The sequence below is a fragment of the Carassius carassius genome, chromosome 21, assembly GCF_963082965.1.
Source record: "Carassius carassius chromosome 21, fCarCar2.1, whole genome shotgun sequence".
NCBI lineage: Eukaryota > Metazoa > Chordata > Actinopteri > Cypriniformes > Cyprinidae > Carassius > Carassius carassius.
The window spans coordinates 16,919,267-16,942,967 of NC_081775.1; the positions used below are offsets into that span (position 1 = coordinate 16,919,267).

At 37.2% G+C, this 23,701-nt stretch overlaps 1 protein-coding gene across 6 annotated transcripts in view; it reads right to left on the reverse strand.

The window, feature by feature from the left end:
* Window positions 1-23,701, reverse strand: part of grid2 (glutamate receptor, ionotropic, delta 2) — a 443,770-nt gene that overhangs the window by 14,934 nt on the left and 405,135 nt on the right. For all 6 annotated transcript variants that reach the window (XR_009422772.1, XR_009422773.1, XM_059503539.1 and 3 more), the window contains one exon: window positions 11,153-11,319. Coding sequence is in view for 4 of the 6 variants with exons in the window: in XM_059503539.1 (XP_059359522.1) it covers window positions 11,153-11,319 (167 nt within the window). In the remaining 2 variants the exon portion in view is untranslated. The remainder of the gene's footprint in view (window positions 1-11,152; window positions 11,320-23,701) is intronic.

Below are 23,701 nucleotides of genomic sequence, written 5' to 3' on the forward strand. Positions count from 1 at the left end.
ACACTTGGCCCTGTTTACAGTCCAAGTCCAAATCAACCTGATTCTCCATGACAACTGGGTGATCTGATAACAGCAACATGCTTTTATTTAAGACCTCAGTATGACACTTGATTCTCTGTTTCTCGGTGTGCTGGGTTGAGGTAGCACTTCTAACTAATTTTTCTGTTCTTCTGGGAAAAAGGTGGGTAGGATTTGCGGTTCTCTCCTCAGGTCTGTCTGTCATGTAGTCTCCTTGCTCGCCTCTTGGGCCCTGTGCACTGATTCGAGTGTGGACTGCTGGAGCTGTTGCTATGGCAACCAGCTGCGGCAGAAATGATCACGTTATTAGATGTCTCTGACTGCGGGGAGACAAACTACTTGATAAGAGCTGGGAAAACACGATGAGAAAAGGAACTAAAAGACAAAGGCAAGCAGTTTTTTTTTTGCCTTGGAAATATAGAAGGAATTTCTTCTCAGCTTATCAATGTGAATCAGAAGATATGAGGGATGCTAGACATCTCAAAAGTCTGGGAAAGACAAATATCAGCATAATAACCACTCGTTTGATTTTAATCTCAATGCCGAACATAACAATATATATACACATTAAAGAAAGATTGAAGATGCTGTAATATTTCTAAGTCTCTATATTCAGTGAGGGAACACTGGATTGCAGCGCAAGTTAAGATCAGATTGACACCATTTGTGTCATAATGCTGATTACTTGTCCCTTATTTTCTGTATAAAAAAGGCAGCAAAAATCTAGGTTACAGTAATGCACTTACAGTAGAAGTGAATGGGGCCAATCTGTAAATGTCAAAATACTCAGCTTTTCAACAGTACACCCACAAGACAAAAACAATACGCATGTTAACATGATTTTAGTGGGAAACAAATCCCTTGCTAACCTTTTCTGTGTAAAGTTATATCTTAGTTTCCAAGACAACATAACATAATAAAGCCATACAAAATCATTCAAATTATTACTTAAACAGCTTAAATTAAAGCTCAAATAATACACAACTTGCAACAAAAGAATTAATGGAAGTGCTTTTATAAACTTCCCATTTCTTCTTTCAAAGGGGTCATGAAATAAGAAAACAAAATTCCCTTGATATTTTGAATATGAGAGGTCATTGTACTTTATGATGTCATAGTGTGGATAAACACTGCCTCTGCAGAAGATGGTCAACACCTGCTTCTACATCACTGCCTGTTTAGCCCTGCCCCAATTCTACAACCCTGCCTATTTAGCCCATCCACCGATTCATGCATGCAGCATAAAAAAACAAGAGTGGCAAATATAAGTCTACGCAAATACCAAATAAAAAAAGATTCGACGCAGGATTTTCAGAAACATTGAAACTAAAACACAACGCTGTGCCGATTATATTGGATCTGGCAGTAATGTTGCAAGTGCGAGTAACTGTTTGTGATTACAGTTTTGATCAGGTATCAGATTTTATCAGGCTTCATTCACTTGTATTGCAAGAAAACGATGGACAATTTTTTTGTGGTAATCAACATTATGCCAGTTCCTTTAAGCTTAGGAAAAATTCACTTCAATTAGTCAACAATTGGGATAATTAAAGGTGTAATAGTATGGGATATGGGACATGTTAAATTCCCCCGGCTCTGTTTATGTTGAACCGCTCATGCAGTAGAAATCTGCAGTGTTAACATTGTATTTATTTACCAAGCTCAGCGCTTTCAACGGCAGAAATGTACTGCTGCTCTGTTCTAATGATTTCTATCAGCTGGACAATGAGTCCAAAATGTCATGTGTTCCCAGCACCATTTGCTAAGGGACTGACTTTGTGTTAACAGGCGACATGTGGCCATAACCAGGCTGACATGGGTATCTGCCCTGAGGAGTATAAGCAAGCTCACATCTGTCCTGGAAATTGACTGGCACTGTGGGCTGCAAATGTCAGGTATAAGCGGCAATTGCTCTAGTGTCTGCCATTTTTAATAGGGTAATTGGTCTTCACTCTTGGTCTTCACTCCTCTAATAATCCTGCTGATGAAAACAACAAGATGCAAACTAGATTTTTACAGTTTATGAAGGAAATGTGAGTAGTGGTAGCCTGCACAAAATTCACTGCCATGATGCTAAGGTGTTGGGCATGGATTCCATGCTGTTATTTTATTGGTAAAGGTATTCTGAGTGGTTTTAAGAACATTGCTATGTCATCGCCAGGGTAATGGGTTCAAAACAAAATATAGTCTTAATCAAAATATCAAGATATTTTGATTCCTAAATGACTAAGGAATATTTTTCACCCATTTCTTAAACTAAAATTGTTCAGGTTTGTGTTTCCCGAAACTTTCTTAACACTACGTCATTCTTAAGTTGTACCTAAACCTGTACCTTATGATTAATTCGTGTTTCCCTGAAACATTCTTAGTTAAGTATACCTTTCGGAAGTCATACTTTCGTAAGGTTGGTCTGAACCACTCTTGGATATATCTTAATATTTTTCACAGTTCTTTACATCTCGTTCAATATAATTATAATAGTTGTGCAAACTTAAAGATGGCTCTAGCTGTCTGTGAAGCCATAAAGTGTACTTAAACTTATAAATTCAGCAACTTTTAGATCTTGTTGGTCTGATTTTGTTGAGACAAAATATCCACAGGGTTAGATTTAGTTTGCAATTCAGATTATTTTTTTAAGATCCCATGACTCCTGATAAATGCAATTTCAACTATTTCTCAAGTGCTTCTTGTTGGAAAGCACTCTTACCACAATGTTTTTCTGTAGGCCCAAGGTGTTATTTTATTTTGTTAGTTTTTTCTCTCTTCTGTTAAAAGCTGTTAAATTATTTAGCAAAGCCCATGTAGGTTTTATTCCTTGAATATTATGTGGTGCACACTGGGAGGTGCTCTTGGCATTTATTTTTCTCTCCAGGTTTTCTTCACTGATGTGATGTATGTTGCAAAGCAAAAGTACAAGTTTTACACAAATTAGTTGTGTTCTAACAGGAAAGAGTTCTGTGTCTTTATTTAAAATCAACACTTCCTCACACAACTGCAGCGAAGCAACTCATGCATAGAATGAATAATCGATTCTCGGGACATTGATATCAACAAATTCAGCACCGCCGCCATGCACAGCACCTGGTAACGTTGCACATAAAAATGTATATCTTAAGCAACCTTCTAAGGTATAGTTCGGGGAACATGCCTAGAAATGGTACACCTTTAGTTAAGGCATACCATTAGAGTTTTCATAGCGCGCTAAGAGACAGTGTTATCGGGAATCACAGCCCTGACCCTCAAATATCTAAGTATGAACTTCAGTAATCCAAACAAATAATAAATAAATAAATAATTAAACATTCAGTAAAAAAAAAGAAAGAAAAAAAACCCACACACAAAAAACCAAGGAGCTACACTTGTTTCCAGATAAAGATGTCAACTGTTTAAACATCTCAAGACATATCAAATACAATGTGAAAGAAAGCACTCTCCTTACTCTAAATGCTAAGCTTTTTTATTCACAACACCTAAAAGACCATCTCTGTCGCTCTTTATTTCACACGCTTTATCTCCCTCTCTTTCTCATGCCTCCAGTTTAAACCAACACACCAATCAATAATTTGTAATTTAGAGCTCAACCTAAGAAATAATGATTTTGCAATTGCCCATACATGCCAGGTTACAAACCACATGTGCTCAATAAACAATAAACTCCCTGATATTTTTGGATTGGTAGCAGACTACACCAGTCTATACATTTACACATAAAGACACATTCACATATTCTTCATTTATCAAATGGCAAAACATTACTCTTCAAATTCTTCTCAAAATACCACTAAATAAACAACATTTGACCAAATGTGTTTTTAAAATATTTACAAATAGAAAAATGCAAACATTATAAATGCTACACTAAATGTTTTACTACTTCTGATGCTCTTCTCCCTCCCTAAGCTAAAAAATACAGTGCTCAACAGCTGGTTTATGGTATTGACATGGCATTGAAGTTTGGGCTGCAGTATACTGCATTGCAATATTTATCTGTGAAATTATTACTAAATGACATGAACAGCTCTATTTAAAAATAATATGCTGATTTATTTTTTCCACAGATATTCTGAATATATTATGAATGATTTGTTTTTGGCCCATTACATGACTATAAAATAATCATAAAATAATTGTGTGATTATTGCTAAATAAAAAATAAAATAAAATAAAAAAACACACTAAAAACACAGTAAAATTAAAAAAAGGAAAATGTAAAAATATATGTAAGTTAAATATGTAAATATTCAAAAATATACAAATATATACATATAATATCTTCCTTTTTTAAACATTAAGCTTTTATTTTGGTGGTTTTCTGGTAAATAAATACATGTATGTTCATCTACATGTGTGCTGCTGAAGATACAGTGTTTCTGTGACTCAGATTGGCTTGGTTCAAAGTAAATGAACTGAGCTGCTGTGAGATGCTGAACACCGTCACCGTCATCGTCACCGAACATCAATTTTATTTTGATATATTGTGCAGCCCTAATACAAATGGTAGTTTATCCAATACAAATAAAACTCATGCTTCTTCTCTCAGACCTCCACTAAAAGATAGCATGCAGGCTAAACCCAAAAAATGCTGTGTTTAGAGCCTTTTCGATCAATCAGCATCAATCTTCCTCTATAAATTAAATCTATGGTTCAGATGGCTGCCATAAACTCCATCTGAAGAACAAATTCAGTGGGACTCTATTCTGGCTGGTCATCTACAGAATTCTACAAAGCAGATAGCATTAAATGTCTTTTTTTCTTACTTAAAGTGAAATATTTAGAGAATTATATGAAATTTACACACAGATTATTCACATAGATAATTTGACAAGTTTCAAGATTTATGAGATTTCAGGTGCATCTGTGCCTCCTATGCAGTATCCTGACAAAAACGCATGCATGTAGTCTCATGGAAACAACAGATGGAAGATGATGATCTGTGGTTTGGAACGATAAAAGCTCTTCAAAATCCACAGGATTTTACAAAGAACAACTGTACCTAGAGGACAATGTAAGTGATCAAGGTGCACTTTCACTAAAGTAAGGTTTCTATGCATATTCCTTCTGGTACCTTATTTTCATTTCAGTGTTTTGTCAAGTTTTCCTCTTTCTCTTCCCTCTGTGGGCTACTTTACTTATGCACTATGGCAGATGTGTTCAGCTACTGCACTAGCATGTTCTCTCTTCAGACTCCTGGTGATGAGTAAATGCAGAGCATGTATCGACTTTTACCCCAACAATGGGTCCATCACACCATGCTATTATATTTTGTCCGTCACTATACTGGTATTTCAATAGCAATAGCAATTTCACTCAGAGTGAGTGATTTAACATGGCGTGGATCTCTATTCAGCTTCCCGTATCGTAGCAGTGGAGCGGAAAAACATGTTCCTGCTATTAAGAATCATATGTTGATACGTTTGATCTCCACTGGTGCTGTATTCACTGTGCAGAAGCACTGCCTCTTAGGTGAGGCAAAAGAGTTTATCTTTTCATTTGAAGAATTGAGCTCAGTTGACTGGGTAAATTTGAAAGCCTTTTATAAAACACTCTCATATAATTCTGCTAAGCAATTTCCTCTCCATTGTTTCAGACACCATGGGAAACGTTTTAAATTGCTCTATTAAAATTAAAGTTGATAGCTGTCCAGGACCACAACAATGACAGGAGAAAAATAAAATGTGCATTTCAATTAATATTCTGTTTATGTTAATAAGAGCCGCACACCTTTGGTGGATTTCAGGCAACACACTGCTCAGCACATAGATGGAAATACATAAAAGGAATTTGAGAGGCCCAACAGGGAAGTGTTTTTAAAATCATAAATGCAAGACTTATCATTAATGAATTTTTACAGGGGAGACCATGAATAGTTGTAACATAAAAGTTTGTGTGTGTGTGTGTGTGTGTGATACTAGAACACTAGAAAATACAAACTTTTTTTTTGTATATGCATATACAAAGTTTTGCATATGCATTCATTTTAAAAAAAATCACTTTTTAAAATGTTTATATTGTATATTTATATTAAAATGTAAATAATAATAAATGTAAAAAAAAAAAATCAGCTTTACTCTAGCTCAATTTAAACCCAATGTTATTATATATATATATATATATATATATATATATATATATATATATATAAACGAAAAATATGCATGAAACAATTTTCCTACATAAAACACACTGTCCTATTTTGTTCCATCCTTATAGGTCCAGTAGAATTAAAGAATAAAGCAATGCTAAAACCGAAAGGGCTCCAGTTCCCGAATATAGCCCACGGAGGGCTCCAGTTCCCGAGTATAGCCCATGTAGGGCTCTAGTTCCCGAATATAGCCCATGGAGGGCTTCAGTTCCCGAGTATAGCCCACGGAGGGCTCCAGTTCCCGAGTATAGCCCATGGAGGGCTCCAGTTCCCGAATATAGCCCATGGAGAGCTCCAGTTCCCGAGTATAGCCCACGGAGGGCTCTTGAGTCCCTGGGCCTGTGTCAGCTGTTAAACGTCTAAAAACTGGCGTCAATTTTACACTTAAAATTCAGTGGTGTAGATGGTAAAGCAGTGTGTCATTTGATTCCTTTTGACGTGAGGGACCTGGGTTTGAATCTGCCTTTAGGCAAACTTTTTTATTTCTCCCAGAAAAGTTTTTATTTTTAATAAAATTGAAGAAAATCATCAAAAAGTTGAAAAAAGTATTGGGTAGGGTAGGTGTACGGAGGGCTTTTTTCCCAATAAGGTGGCATCCAAATGTACACTCAATGAGTTATTGCATAGTGGTTTAAATGTATTACAATGCTGAGGTGCATATAATTGCAACTATTTGCATTAAGTAATTATCAAATTATACTGCTATTTTCAACCCCCCCCCCCCCAAACAATTGAAAGATTTTACTAAATATTTATTTATTAATAATGTTTTCAAGTAAATATGCACATAATGTAGTTATTTTTATATATTTTACTGTAATTTATTGTAAGTAAATTAATAAATAAAATCAAACTTACCAATGGGCTTTCCCAATCTTATTTGCGTAAGAAGTTGGTGCGTGACGAATCTGCATTTTACATTTACATTTAATCATTTAGCAGACGCTTTTATCCAAAGCGACTTACAAATGAGAACAATAGAAGCAGTCAGGTCAACAAGAGAACAACTACAGTATACAAGTGCCATGACAAGTCTCAATTAGTCTAGTATAGAACACATAGCCAGGTTTTTTCTTTTTTTATAAATGAAAAGACAAAAAAGGAAAAGTGCTAGTGTTAGTTGGTTAAGTGCAGGCGAAAAAGATGAGTCTTTAGATGTTTCTTGAAAATGAGTAAAGACTCAGCTGTACGAATTGAGATTGGGAGGTCATTCCACCAGCTGGGCACAGTCCAGGAAAAGGTCCGTGAGAGTGATTTTGAACTTCTTTGGGATGGCACCACAAGGCGTCATTTACTTGCAGAGCACAAACTTCTGGAGGGCACATAAGATTTAACCATTGAGTTTAGGTAAGTTGGTGCCGTGCCAGTGGTCGTCTTGTAGGCAAGCATCAGTACCTTGAATTTGATGCGAGCGGCTACTGGTAGCCATTGTAACCTGATGAGGAGAGGAGTAACGTGAGCTTTTTTCGGCTCATTGAAGACAACCCTCGCTGCTGCATTCTGGATCAACTGCAGAGGCTTGACAGTACATGCAGGAAGGCCCACCAGGAGAGCATTACAATAGTCCAGTCTGGAGAGAACAAGAGCTTGGACAAGAAGTTGAGTTGCTTGCTCTGATAGGAAGGGTCTAATCTTCCTAATGTTGTATAAGGCAAACCTGCAGGACCGGGTCGTTGTAGCAATGTGGTCTGTGAAGCTTAACTGATGATCCATCACAACTCCTAGGTTTCTGGCTGTCCTAGAATGAGTAATCGTTGATGAGCCCAGCTGTATAGAGAAGTTGTGATGAGGCAATGGGTTAGCTGGAATCACCAGGAGTTCGGTCTTCGTAAGGTTAAGCTGAAGGTGATGGACAGGCTGAAATGCGAGCAGCTACCGTAGGGTCATCTGGCTGGAATGAGAAGTAGAGTTGGGTGTCATCAGCGTAGCAGTGATAAGAAAAGCCATGCTTCTGAATGACAGATCCTAATTATGTCATGTAGATGGAGAAGAGAAGTGGTCCAAGTACTGAGCCTCGAGGAACCCCAGTAGCAAGGTGGTGTGACTTTGAAACATCACCCCTCCAAGACACACTGAAGGATCTGTCAGAGAGGTAGGACTTAACCCACAGGAGTGCAGTTCCAGAGATGCCCATTTTTCTGGGGGTGGACAGGAGAATCTGGTGATTAACAGTGTCAAAAGCAGCAGACAGGTCCAGTAAGATGAGTACCGAGGATTTTGAAGCTGCTCTTGCTAGTCGCAGGGCTTCAGTAACCGAGAGCAGAGCAGTCTCAGTTGATTGGCCACTTTTGAAGCCAGATTGGTTTCTGTCCAGGAGGTTGTTCTGTACAAGGACAAAGAAAGCTGGTTGAACACAGCTCGCTCAAGTGTCTTTGCAATGAATGGAAGAAGGGATACCGGTCTGTAGTTTTCAAGAAGCGCTGGATTTAGAGATGGTTTCTTGAGCTTACCCGAGCCTGCTTGAATGCTGAGGGAAATGTTCCAGAGTGAAGAGAGGAGTTGATAATGTGAGTAAGCGAAGGTATGACTGAAGAAGAGATCGCTTGAAGGAGGTGAGTGGGGATTGGATCAAGTGGACAAGTAGTAGGATGATTGGACAGGAGAAGTTTGGAGACGTCCATCTCTGAGAGTGGGGAGATGGAGGAGAAAGAGTGTGCGTCAGTCATTGTGAAGTTGTCCTCAGTCTGCAGTGTGGAGAATTGGTCACTGATGGATCTTGTCTTATTTGTGAAGAAAGCTGCAAAGTCGTCCGCTGTAAGAGTCGATGGAGGAGGTGGTGGCGGCGGATTAAGAAGAGAAGAGAAAGTCTTGAAGAGTGTCCGAGTGTCACAACAGTTGTTAATTTTGTTGTGGTAGTAGGATGTTTTAGCCATGATGACATTTGCAGAGAAGGAAGAGAGGAGAGACTGATACACACTGAGGTCGGTAGAGTTTCTTAATTTCTGCCATTTCCTCTCTGCAGCCCTGAGTTTAGAGCGATGTTCACGGAGAACCTCGGACAGCCAGGGGGCAGATGGGGCAGTGCGTGCTGGTCTAGACAACAGTGGGCAAAAGTTGTCCAAGCAAGATGTTAAAGTGGAGCAAAGAGTGTCCGTAGCGCAGTTCGTGTCCAGAGCAGAAAACTGAGAGAGTGCAGGAAGTGAGGATGAAACCACAGAAGATAGGCGAGATGGAGAGAGTGAGCGTAGGTTCCGTCGAAAGGTGACCTGCGTTGGAGTGTGAGGAACTTCAGGAGTAAGTGCTAGGTTAGCAGTAATGAGGAAGTGGTCTGAGGTGTGCAGTGGAGCAACTGAAGAGTTGTCCACAGAGCAACAGCGCGTGTAGATGAGGTCCAGTTGGTTGCCTGATTTGTGAGTCGCTGTAGTAGACACTAGCTTGAGATCAAATGAGGTGAGCAGAGTTTTGAAGTCAGCAGCCTGGGGCTTATCTAGGTGAATGTTGAAGTCACCAAGCAGTACCAGAGGAGTACCATCTTCAGGAAAGTTTGATAGCAGCACATCCAACTCCTCCAAGAAGTTTCCCAATTGACCTGGGGGACGATAAATGACCACAAAGTGGATTTTAACAGGGTGGGTTACAGTAATGGCATGTGATTCAAATGAACCAGTACCTGTAGGTGATGGCTGAAGATCAAATTTACATTCTTTTGATATAAGGAGACCCGTACCTCCACCCCTCCCAGTGGTACGAGGAGTGTGGGAACAAGTGAAATTAGGGGAGAGGGCTGCAGGGGTGGCAATATCTTCAGGTTTGATCCAAGTCTCTGTCAGTGCCATGAGGTTGAGACCGGAATGAGTAGCAAAATGTAATTTTGGTGGATAATAGCCTATGCTTGCCTGTTGCATGAAATGAACATATAACAATTGCAGAGGAATCTGTACCTAACCAAAATAAAGAGAGTTGAAGCTAGATGCCCAACTCCAGACCCCGACAGCTTCATAAAGGTGATCCATTAGACGCTCCATTAGCAGCTCAGTGTTTTACATTTATGTCAGGAAAAGGACCATTTACATCCAAATGTAATTTAATGCACACAGAACCCAACCTAGAAATATATTTCATAATATAAACTGCTTAATCGGCCATTTTCAGTAAGATTTAACGTTACTAAATGTGTTTGTGTGCCTGTGCGTTTAACTTGAATAATGTCCAAAAGATTGGTTTTAAAACAGTGGGTAATTCACTCGTTGATTTGCTCAAAATCTACTTTGCGATTCTGCTGGCAAACATGTTTATGGTGCATTCTATTCAAAGTGTTTATTGCTAGTGCAGTAGAAATAGACAGTGCAGCCATTACAAGTAATTAGCGTGCGACATATCTGGTTGCCATGGCAAGCTCACGCACTTGCTGCTGCTCTAATCATAGTCAAATCGATTTTAATGGTACTGTACATGGATTGTGACTTTATATGTTTACTACAGAAATGTTAAAATGCATTTAAAAGTTTGACCAAATCGACTGGCTTGGTATGCACCCCCCCAAGCTTAAACGTCAAACTACGCCTATGTTTATAAATAGAATTGAGCTATTTGCAGTGTAAATAGCATATCACAAAAAAAAAAAGTTGTTTTCATTTAGTGTATTTTCACTTAGTGTAAATAGGCTGTTAAAATGCCAATTACAGCACCCCTAACCTAAAAAATCTTCCCACTCCCCTGCCTTTAATAGTAAGTGGACCAAATTCTACCTCAAAATATATATATATATATATTTTTTTTTGTACTGTACTTTTTTGGGGACTTACTTTGAATTTTCGCTTCATTCTATTGTCACTCATGCATAATAGTGATTTCATTCCTAATCCTACTTTCTAAGTGGGTAAAATGGTTAATTCAGCCTGTGTTACATCCATCCCTGGTCTACTCTATTTGAGAAATTAGAAACTCAGACTTTAAATGCCAAATTTAAATGTAAAATTCCTTCTTGTATAACAGAAGGGCCCCAGAGATGACTGGCTACATATGGATAATAAAAGTCTCATCATACAGTACCTCTGAGAGAAGATATCCCTGTAGGGACTGCCATGCTGCATTGCGATGCCGTAACCCCTGTCAGCCACATTGTTGCTCACGGTGTAGAGCGAGCAGTCCTCGTCATTAATGGCCACATACTCCAGCACAGCTGCATCCCACACAAATGCAAAACGCCCATACTTCACCTAAGTGGGTGAGACAAAAGACACACGTATGTACACAAAATACAGGAGAGTTTTGGGAGACTTGATTGAAATCGCGCTCAAAGAAAAAAAGAGGCAACATGAGGACGAATTCAAAACCAAATCAGGTGGGAACAATTTGTCCATGAATAATTCGACCAGGTGCTGCACATATTAGCAAAAGTGGCTAGTCCACATAAAGCTGCACTGCTAATAAAAACAATCATGTCTGAATTAAAGCTGACTTATTATGCCCCTTATCACAAGACGTAATATAAGTCTCAGGTGTCCCCATATTGTGTCTGTGAAGTTTCAGCTCAAAATACCCCACAGAGTATTTATTATATCATTCTGAAAATGCCAATTTTGAGTGGAAGCAGAAACACGCAGTCTTTGTGCATGTCACTTTAAATGCAAATGAGCTGCTGCTCCCCACCCCTTTTACAGAATAGGGCTGTGTTTTTACAGCTCTTACCTCAGATATTCCACTAAAAAACATCTGTTTGGTTTTGATTGTCATGTCAATCACGCTGAAATCATGTGTTTTAAAGCCTTATTAGTTAACTTTTCTATATGTTTTTTGATTGCACATGAAGCACGCGCACAGAAAGCGTCTGTCATATGTCACTCTTTTACCATGAATCATTTATTAAGTACAGCTGAGAAGTGATGCACAAGGACATTTTACATCTTCAAACTTTGTTGAGTCGCGATTTCTAAATCTGACTTCTGTTGAAACAAAGTTAGCGGAAAAGACCCTTGCTACAATATTGATCTGTAAATACTTGTAAGACTTCCTCTTTGGTTGAAAATTAACAGTTCAACAGTTCCAGAAAGGTATCTTAGGCTCTACGAAAGAACTGAATTCTAAAAATGGACTGTTTATTCCCAACTACAGACAAAAAAGATATCCTGGAACAAGTCAAGTGAAAGATGACCCCTATCCTTTGAAAGAACATTTCAAGGTTACAAAAGCCTTGCATAAAAAAAATAATAAAAAAAATCAATGTGCTTTTAATGAAAACCAGAGAGCTTTCTTTTTTCCCAACTCAAGTCAATCTGCAGTTCAACATCCAAGGATATATTTTATAGCGACCTCATTCTCAGATATGGTAAACTGTTCATGTGAAATACGTACACACATTTGCGTGGGTATTTTGGTGGTAGACGAATCTGACTTTTTAAGCAGAAACATTTTAATAGCCTGCTCATGAAATTTTCAGGCATTTCGAAACAGTCTGCAACAGGACAGAGCTAGATCAGAGAGACTGCCTTCAGAGAAAATCGCTATTAAATGAGTAAACATCTTATTTACTCCAAACAGCTTACCAGACATAGCGTGTAACTACAGGTCAGTCTTCTAAATCACTAAAATGGGCTTTGAGTGGCTCTCGGCTTCAGAAAACACTAAGAATATTCTCACATTGAGAGCTTATTTTGATAAGAGCAGCAGTCATTTCACTGCAACGAATGCAGATGCAACTTCACTGCTGCACCGCAGGCTTCAACCGATAACACTCCACCTCATTTTGAGTCCCTTCAAAGGTGTTCAGTATGCTTGGGTGCTTGTTTTATACTAGTGAAGAGCTTTACAAATGTGTCAATTACAATTTTCAGTTATATTCACTTCATAAACATTAAGAAATTTATTTTACTTGCTGCAAAATAAAATCATGTGCTAATACCTTTTAAGCAGATCAGGTACTGGCTATATGTTACATCACCTAATTGATATTCCTATACAAAATTAATTTTCTATATTTATATTAATTAATATTCGATACTTATTGATGCATGATGTATCATCAGCTACTTGTTTTGGTTGATACTGGATATGGAACTGTGAAGATAATTTTACCAATTTGCCATAATCTAACACTCACCTCAGGTTCATTTTTAAAAACAATAATAATGTGATGCCTAAATTCTTTTGAAGGATTTGGAATGATAAACCTAGAATTGAATTTAGATCCATAATAATAATAATATTTAAATATCTTACAGAATGAACATATAAATGAACTGGCTTGATGTTACATCCCCTAATCAATATATTCATGAGCCAGACTGATATCTTTTTTTTTTTTTAAATGATGCATAATATATCAGTTCTATATTAGCTTTTAACCAATATTAGAGATATCTTTTTTGTATTTATTGGTTGATATTTTATATTTAATGTGTAGCCCATTTCTTCAATTTGCCATAATCTGTTGCTCACTCAGCGTTTTTTAAATCACTGAACAACATTAATAATGTGAAACTTAAATTTACATTTAGCATTTAAAATGCTAAATATATTGTTGAATTTATATAATCTTTTATGTTTTTATTTACACAGACACAGAAAAAAGAAAAAAAAATCACAAAAGATCTCACCATAACATAAAAACATTAAATTGAGAAGCTGAATGAAGATTGTTCTGTTATACCAGAGGCCTTTTTGATTGATTCTAATTCATCTGAACTCAGCCAGCAGAGGAAAATTTGCCCGTGGTACAAAATTGCCACAACTGCATTATAATGGGCAAGTGTCACAAAAGGTGAATGAAAGAGAAAAACTTCCTGACCAGTAGCACATTACAGACAAGAAAGTGAAGCATGTCTTAGAGTCCTGTAGCCCTAGCAATAAAAGGGGCTGTGATTTTAATTGTGCCAAGGTAATTATTTCATGCCATTTTCCCTAAAACAAACAATGCTCAATGCATCCTAATCAGTACATTGTTTTTAAAGGAGGCATCAAGCACATGCCCTCATTATATTCATATTCTACCATACATATTCATAATTTCCTCCTAACAACAGGCCACTGAGTTAAAGTTAAAGGAACACATTGGATGCGATAGTATTGAAAATGTGGTGCTCGCAACGCTCTCATGGCTTCAGTGGTTTGGGAAAATGACAACACTCAATAAAAGCAGTAGGTTTCCTCTGATGTTTGGTGAGAAGTAAGCCCTATAGTATGAAACGAATCAAAGCTTATATGAAATCAATAACTTCCAAAAGGACACAGCTGCATAGTTTGACGAGGTATAGAAGTTGTTTTTTCCCCCTCTCTTTTTAAAAACCTAGTTCATTCGAAGTTATCCAAGTGAATCATGTACACACTAATACTGCTTTACCTTTATTGTGGACACATATTTAATTTAGAAAGAACCGCTCGAAGAAATATTATATCTTCCCCAGAACAGCAGTAAATGTGAGTGCTAAAAGGATATATAGATATTGCTCCAACATTATCTAAGGCATGACACATATTTCCCAAAATGCAGCATAGTTTTACTTCTTTCGCCCACGTTTGTAAGAGTGGTAGGCGTAATTTCAGATATTTTCCAAATGCGTTTGCCTGCTAGTCATCATATCCTGGGTTTCCAGTCACATATTTTTAATGTGAATTTTGAGATCATGTTAAAAGTGTTGGATAGAAAAACTTTTTAATAAGTTTTATACATGTAAAGATTACATGTGCATAAACATCGGAAAGATGATGGATTTACTGAAATTCCTAGATGCATAATAAAAAGGCAATTTTTTGTTACGATTTTGATGATATGGCATGGAAATGCTGCCATAACATGTATGAAAACGTAGCAATCCTTTCATTTGTAGCTTTCATCGGATGAATTTTGAGTTGCAGGGACAGAACATGTTGGATTTATGTGGTCAAGATGAAACATAACTGGTCATGTTCCTATTTGAAACAGTAATAGAAAGATTTTTCCATTTATTCTAAAAGAAATAAACCCTTCTCTATTCTCCATTTCAGTTCTTAGTTTGAATCCCCTTTATCAGGTTCTGACTCTAAAAGGTCAAAAGCATAAGAGGCTTCAGAAACCGTGCTCTAGAGAACCCGAGGAAGTATGGAGAGAGGTCTGCTTCATTTGATGAAGGAGGACATTCCTGCTGAGTGATCATCTCCCAGGACGACATTACTGAGAGACAATCAGCTTTGTCCTTGGCTTTCCTGCTGAGACTTCTTCAAAAGGCCTGGGCTCAAGGTCCCAAAGGCCATCTTGCCAGCCACAAGACTTAGTACAGAAGAGCCTGACCTCCATTAAGGTCGGCTTCGTTCTGTTTCGAGAATTGGTCCCCAGTGATAAAGTGGGCTCTCTTTCTTTTCTATCTGAGGCACTTATTCATTAGATCAATTTATGTTTAAAAGATCCATATTCTTTCACATTATTTTTTAACCCATGATTACTACCTTTTCCGAAACAGCCATGCATTTTCAAATGGATCTCAAATAAAAATGTTTGTATAATTGCTACTTGCCTCAACTGACGTTGCTTATATAAAAAAGCAGATAAAATTCATCAATTCAAACTTTAACTGAGCCGAACTCTCTGTCACAAGAAAAAAAGAGAGAGAGAAAAAAAGAAAATGATATTTTAATTTATACTTTAAATTATATGTTGCCTTTCTTTAGAGATGTAAAGTGGTTAGCAGGCTTTTCAGGGTCTGCTGCAACCAAAGTACTGTTTAAAAAGGAAAAATTTTATTTCTGTCTTCATTTAAAGAAGATATTTTGAAGAATGTTGAATCTATACAGCATTAATGGGGTCCAAAACAATGACTTTCACTGCATGGACAAAAATGTATATATAATATTCATTTAATTACTATATACAATATATAATTTTATTTCTCTCTCTCTCTGTGCCTCTGAGACAATATAAATGTCAAAATCTGCATTTAACAGAGTACTAGTGAAATTAATTTTACATACAGAGAGCATTGAGGAGTATCATTAATTATCAGTTTTCAGCGAGGGACAGCTGAGCAACGGTCTTCACTTGAGCTTATGTAGGGTACAATGAAAGCGCACACCCTGTGCTTAAATGTGCACTCGATGGAGACAACATGGAGAGACACCAATATGTGATAACTTCCTCTCCCGTGTTTCCTCTCCTCTCTAATTGGCTTTGAGCTGTCATTAGTACTCTCTACCCTACAGAAAATGAAGGAAAAGCAATTAATAGTCTATCACAGACCATATGCAAAAGGACGCACCTCTTCCCAAAGACAGGATCTATAAGGGAGAGAGGAATAATTAGGCACAGATGTTTGAGAAACAGTCCAGGACAGCTCACTGAGCTAGAACTGAAATACTGTTGCTAATGGGATATGGCATGAATCTTTATTTTTCACTCCTCTTTATCAATCTGTTGTTTTGCAATATTACAAATATGGTTCTTAACTCCTTAAAAACTGATCTAATGTGAAAAATAATGACGGATATTTGCAGAAGCCCTGGCTTTACAGAGCAGTCTCTGTAGGTTGATCTTGCTTTGCAAACCAAACCACAGCAAGCTTGTAAACTCACCTGATGCCACTTATTATTTCTTAAAGGGATAGTTCACCCAAAAACTATACTTCCAGCATCATTTACTCACCCTCTTGTAATTTCAAACCTCGTAGAACATAAAAGAAAATATTTTGAAGAAACACATTTTTCATAATGTCTATTTCTATGTTTTCCAGACGAAAGAAAATGACATGAGGATATGTACATGACAGTTTTTATTTTTGAATAAACTACCTGTTTACAAACTATTGCATTATATATCATTTCAAAAAGTTGGAAGTACCATTCAGTTAATATAACAGCTACCCTTTTTCTTTTTTTCCAAACGTGTAAAATGCTCATTATGTCAAAGTCACAGTTGTAACATTTTGCAGTCATATACTTGTCAATTTTCCATAATGCTCCAACATGAAAATGGTAAACAGCAGTGCGCTCAGCAGGGAGAGAACATTTGAAAGAGAATATGACGTGTAGGCTATTGATTGCTAAAACAGATGAATTATGCCTCTGACATTTAGTGGTAGTAGTGAACCACAGAAAGAAGTGCAATTCTCATTTTGTATTTTCATTTCTTATAAGAAAAGCATTGACTCTCATAGAAAATTGCTCTCCTTGGGACAAATAATTATAATAAGAAAAGAAATGAAGGCCTATATTTAGCCAGGTCTGGTAGAAGCGCTGGTTCCTTTACAGGAGTCACCCACACTGAATCCGACCAGTACGGTAAGTCACCCAACTCCCTTTCCATTTAACACTGTTTTCACTCTGACTGTCTTTCCTGGCTCTATTGACTAATCGATCAGTTTTGACACGGCTGTGCGTTTGGTTTTTGTTGATTAGCCATGGATCATATGACTTCATTTGCTGACAGTGAGAGGAAATTTGTTCATCCACAAATGTGTATTTGCGTGACATTAGTTTGGTTTAAACTGCAATGGCAAAATATCTCTGAAAAAAAAGCAAAAAAACACATTATAAGACATCTGAAATGTTCACATACAAGCTAAAATTCTTGCAAACAGCTCTCAATTACTCAGCGGCTGACAGGAAGTATAAGTGAGAGGGACACAACTGTTTTACACGGTTAATGACAATGTAAGCAATAAAAATCTGGCAATACACACTTTCATTTCTCATCATATCATTTCAGATCTCTTTACTCACACACGCAGTACCGACAAGAAAATCGTTTACATAAAGTTGCTTACATTCTGGGGAGATTGGGTGAAATGTCTAGTCAATATTGAGCAACTTACATTTAAAATAAAATACTGCCACTTATGTTTTTGTTTGCTCTGCCAACAGAAATTATTCTAAACAAAAACACAGTTGAATGAACCATCGTCCGTCTCCTGAATGAATCAGTGTGCTTTTAACAAATTGTTTGGTTTGGTTGTTTGGATTGTTTGGTTGTTTGTATGATTCAATGACTCTGTCATAATGACGGCCTCTTGTCATCATCAAGAATCACTAAAAATATCTAACCACTAACAGACAACTGCATTTTCTGCATTCTTTGAACACTGCTCGATCAATCAGATTCCTACAGCAAGGTTCCATCTCTCCAAGTCTCTAAATGTTTGCATACAAAACTAAAATACACTGCAATGGTTAACTTAACTTTGCATTTGAGGCTATGTATAAGCTGAACTGTGCTTTTGATCATTTAGTCAAACACACCAGGGTTAGACGCAGCCTTCAAAAGAAAAGAAAAGAGGGCCTGTGCATATCCTTTTGAGCTTCCCACACAAAGGGCGAAAGATAAAGCAACTAAGACAAGCCAGGAGACTGCAAGTTTAGCCTCAGAGAATGTAGAGATTGATTGCAAAGAAAGTCATCCAAGCTCTCTGCAACAACACTTCTCTTCTCCTCATAAAACAAATATTTAACATTACTTTAGAAATGATTCAGTTTTAAGGACAGCCCTTTGCACAACTTTGTGTGACTTTTCGTAAGACATTAATTTTTAAAACCAGTGTCCTGTTCCAAAAACATAATTTCTTTTATTTCATCTACTGTGCTATAATGAGATATTGTGAACTTGCAAAAACTTGCTTTCTGTCAGAATATCAGCAGGGGAATTACCACCAGTCAGACCTTATGAAATAGCTGACCCAAAAATTAAAATTCTGTCATTGTTTACTAACCCTCATGTTATTCAGAACCCATAACACTTTGGTTATTCTACACACCACAAATTAAGATATTTTTAATAAATCCTGGGAAGTTTCTGTTCCTCCACTCAAAGTCCAGGTAACCAAAGCTTATAAGATCCAAAAAGAATCCTCATAAAATAAATCCAAAGGAATCAACCACTTTAATCCCAGTTTTGTGAAAATATGTGATCACTTTATATTATAAACAGATTTACTGTAGGCTTTAATTTACATTTGCGGCCCCTGGACAACAAAACCCGTCATAAGGGTCAATTTTGTTTGTTTAGAAGGGACAACATTTGTTTGAGATACAACTATTTGAAAATCTGAACTCTGAGGGTGCAAAACATTTTACATTTACTTAATATTCTAATGGTTTTTGGCATGAAAGAAAAATCTATAATTTTGACCCATACAATGTATTGTTGGCTATTGCTACACCCCTGTGACTTAAAACTGGTTTTGTGGTCCGGGGTCACAAATAAACAGTGATCGTCACATAAACAGAGCACACAAGAACACCTTAGAATGACAAAAACTTTTATGTCCACCATTAAATTAGTTCTGTTTTGAAGATTAACCAAAATCTAATGAGCTTGGAACTACATTGAGTAAGGTTGAGTAAATGACAAAATTTTTATTTTGGGGTGAATTACACCTTTAACTCCTTGCACACACCAGTCAAAAACAACAGGGGAAGAAGGGAATGAAATCAAGCAAGATTCAAAGTCGGTTTACCCTCCACCACACCACACACTGGAGTACAAGCTCTACCTGCCAAAACATTTTTGTCTGTGATGTTGAAAGGTTACTGTTCTAGTCCAGAAAGTAACAGTGCTCCTGGTCTTCTTAAGATTCTCTTAGTCTATTTGTGATGACAGCATGGATCAGTGGATGCATCTTAAATCCCTGCAAAGATTCGAGAAGAGCTGTCAAAAGTTCCTTGGACAAAGACATCTTGACATTCTGAGCACTCACTGATATGAGTGCACACATGTACGTCTTTGAACGCATGCATGCTCACACACCCTGCTGTATAATCAGAGTGCTCCCCATCGCTCATGTGTCTGTCATCTGCAGCACGCCATCTCTGGTTCTCCTCACAGTTATAACATACACACTTCATGAAGCCCCTGTCCTCTGCATCAGGAGCGCCTGTGATGTGACATTTTATGCTTTTTACCCATGCTGAGATGACAAAGATATAGAGCTCCAGCAAGCCTGTCCTCTCACAACTGACAATACACTTTCATCTGACTTCAGAATAATTTAAGGTTGCACACTCTGGCTCTGTTCCAAAACAGAGGGAGCTTTGTCCATAGGCAGTGTTTTAAGGTATAACAGGCACACACCAGATGTGAAGTCTTTTAGCATGTCGCTAAGTTAATGGTGTGATCACCCCTGTTGAAAATAAAGAAAAACAGCATATGCTGGTTAGGCATGATGTAAAGCATTGTAGTTGGTTTGAGCTGGTTTAATCTGGTCCTTAGTTGGTCATGAGCTGGTTTAAGCTGGTCCAAAACTGCTACCAAAACATGCCCAACCAGCATATGCAGTTTTATTTTTCAACAAGAACATAAAAAAGAACAGAATTTCACGGTTTGTGCAAATAAGGTCCACTGTATTTTGCCAAATAGTGTATATAGTGATGCATGAAGCACAGCTCACACAGAAGTCACTTTCAAACCAAGCAGCTTTCTTTTGGTTATTGCGGAAAATCCATGAAAACCTTAAAACCTTTCGAAATCTGAATAGGAAAATCTTCCATAGTCACACAAATTTCCAATCACATGGATTCCTATTGAAATAAGTGAATTTTGCCTATGAAAATTCATTGAACAATAAATGTGACCACACTTGTAGTCTAATATACATACAAATACCTAATGATAGGTAAAACTTGATAAAAGCATCTTTGGATAAAAGCGTCTGCTAAATGCATAAATTTAATTTGATTTAATTTAAATAACTATATGAGTAAAATATGATTTCCCCCATTAAAATTAACTTTTTTTATTCCATGCTTCTTTAGTTTTTAATAAAATATAAGTTTCATTTATAAACTTCATTTCTATTATCCCATCTGTGTTCTTGGATTTATTCATGTAAAAGGCTGTTCAAGCCAAGGATGAAACTATAACCATTATTATAACATTCCATGAGAATAGGGAAGTTTGCACCACAACTATAATGATAACAACATACTGTAGATGGACAATATAGTTGGAATTACTTTCAAAATGATTTATTTGATTTTAATCGTATACAACCCGAATTCCGGAAAAGTTGGGACGTTTTTTAAATTTTAATAAAATGAAAACTAAAGGAATTTCAAATCACATGAGCCAATATTTTATTCACAATAGAACATAGATAACATAGCAAATGTTTAAACTGAGAAATTTTACACTTTTATCCACTTAATTAGCTCATTTAAAATTTAATGCCTGCTACAGGTCTCAAAAAAGTTGGCACGGGGGCAACAAATGGCTAAAAAAGCAAGCAGTTTTGAAAAGATTCAGCTGGGAGAACATCTAGTGATTAATTAAGTTAATTGATATCAGGTCTGTAACATGATTAGCTATAAAAGCTTTGTCTTAGAGAAGCAGAGTCTCTCAGAAGTAAAGATGGGCAGAGGCTCTCCAATCTGTGAAAGACTGCGTAAAAAAATTGTGGAAAACTTTAAAAACAATGTTCCTCAACGTCAAATTGCAAAGGCTTTGCAAATCTCATTATCTACAGTGCATAACATCATCAAAAGATTCAGAGAAACTGGAGAAATCTCTGTGCGCAAGGGACAAGGCCGGAGACCTTTATTGGATGCCCGTGGTCTTCGGGCTCTCAGACGACACTGCATCACTCATCGGCATGATTGTGTCAATGACATTACTAAATGGGCCCAGGAATACTTTCAGAAACCACTGTCGGTAAACACAATCCGCCGTGCCATCAGCAGATGCCAACTAAAGCTCTATCATGCAAAAAGGAAGCCATATGTGAACATGGTCCAGAAGCGCCGTCGTGTCCTGTGGGCCAAGGCTCATTTAAAATGGACTATTTCAAAGTGGAATAGTGTTTTATGGTCAGACGAGTCCAAATTTGACATTCTTGTTGGAAATCACGGACGCCGTGTCCTCCGGGCTAAAGAGGAAGGAGACCTTCCAGCATGTTATCAGCGTTCAGTTCAAAAGCCAGCATCTCTGATGGTATGGGGGTGCATAAGTGCATACGGTATGGGCAGCTTGCATGTTTTGGAAGGCTCTGTGAATGCTGAAAGGTATATAAAGGTTTTAGAGCAACATATGCTTCCCTCCAAACAACGTCTATTTCAGGGAAGGCCTTGTTTATTTCAGCAGGATAATGCAAAACCACATACTGCAGCTATAACCAGAGGTGGGTAGTAACGAGTTACATTTACTTCGTTACATTTACTTGAGTAATTTTTTGGGGTAACGAATACTTTTCGGAGTATATTTAAAGATGGGTACTTTATACTCTTACTTGAGTAAATTTTTGGGGAAAAATCTGTACTTTTACTTCATTACTGTGGGCGACGCTCCTCTCCTTACTTTATCTTAATGCAATAAATGTTATAATGCTTCAGTTTATTCCAAACGCGCCGTCTACTTTTCTCTGGGCAATGAGCGATGCCCATTCGCAAATGATTCATTCTTTTGAGTCAATTCTGTTCAAAGGCTTGATCAAACCAATTGGCAAACAAGTGAATTGGTTCATGAATCAGTTTGAATGAGTCGTTCAGTTCCCTGCCGCACGCGCTGAGCGTCTGAAGTGGTTCACTCGGAGTTGTAACGTTTAAGAACAGAAAGAGCGTTGAAAACGTGGCTGGAACTGCACTGAATTGAAATCTGCAAAGGTTATTATTTGCTAGCGATGGAGATCCTTATTAGATGAACACCGCGTGTGCTGTCTACTGTTTAACAGGTCATAACTTGGGCTACATTCGATTACAGTACACGATACCACTGTGACATTAGTTTGTTGTACGTGTGTGGCTTATAACAGAGGGGAGTCAAGTTGAATGCAGCTTCCAAAAGACAAAAAATAGCCGATTAAGATTTTATTAATTTTAATACAGCGAGTCATATTATCAGCTGCTAAATTCAGATCTGTGATTGCTTGCTGGCGCTAGCCAGAGATAGATGCGTTTATACAGCGCTGCGCATTATAACAAATCACACATGATTCTTTTGAGCTTATTAAAGCATTGGCCAATCAGAGGCGTTCAGATGAGTCATCGCTAAAATGCCGGTCCTTCCTTCACTCGCTCACTGACTGAATACCTCTTTCTGGCGAATTCTCTCGCAGAAACAACAAAGTGCAGATGTGTGTACGAATCTTTAATTAAGATATTGATTTCACAGTGTTAACAGTTTCAGTGATTTTATTGGGAGTTTCTGAGAGTGATTGAAATCTAGACTGTCAGTGAAAATGATCTTTAATAATGTAAATGTTATTTGCTCTCTTTCTGAACAATGAAAGATTAGTAGTAATATTTATATCACATTAACTTTCAATGTTAAATTCACATTTAATATAAAGTCAGTCGTATTAAAAATATGTTATGGCATGACACCTATGTCTGTTACTTAAGTAAACAGACAGGGTTTTATAATAAATTACATAAATTGGAGTAAAGGCTGATGAAATATATACATTTATACACGCACACAAACATTACATACATTTTATCTATATATCTAAATAAAAATAGGCTCAGTATATATGACCCAAAGTAACTAGTAACTAACTACTTGAGTAGATTTTTTATCCGATACTCTTTTACTCTTACTCAAGTAACTATTCAAGACTAGTACTTTTACTTTAACTTGAGTAAATATTTCTAGAAGTACTTTTACTTTTACTTGAGTACAGTTTTTGGGTACTCTACCCACCTCTGGCTATA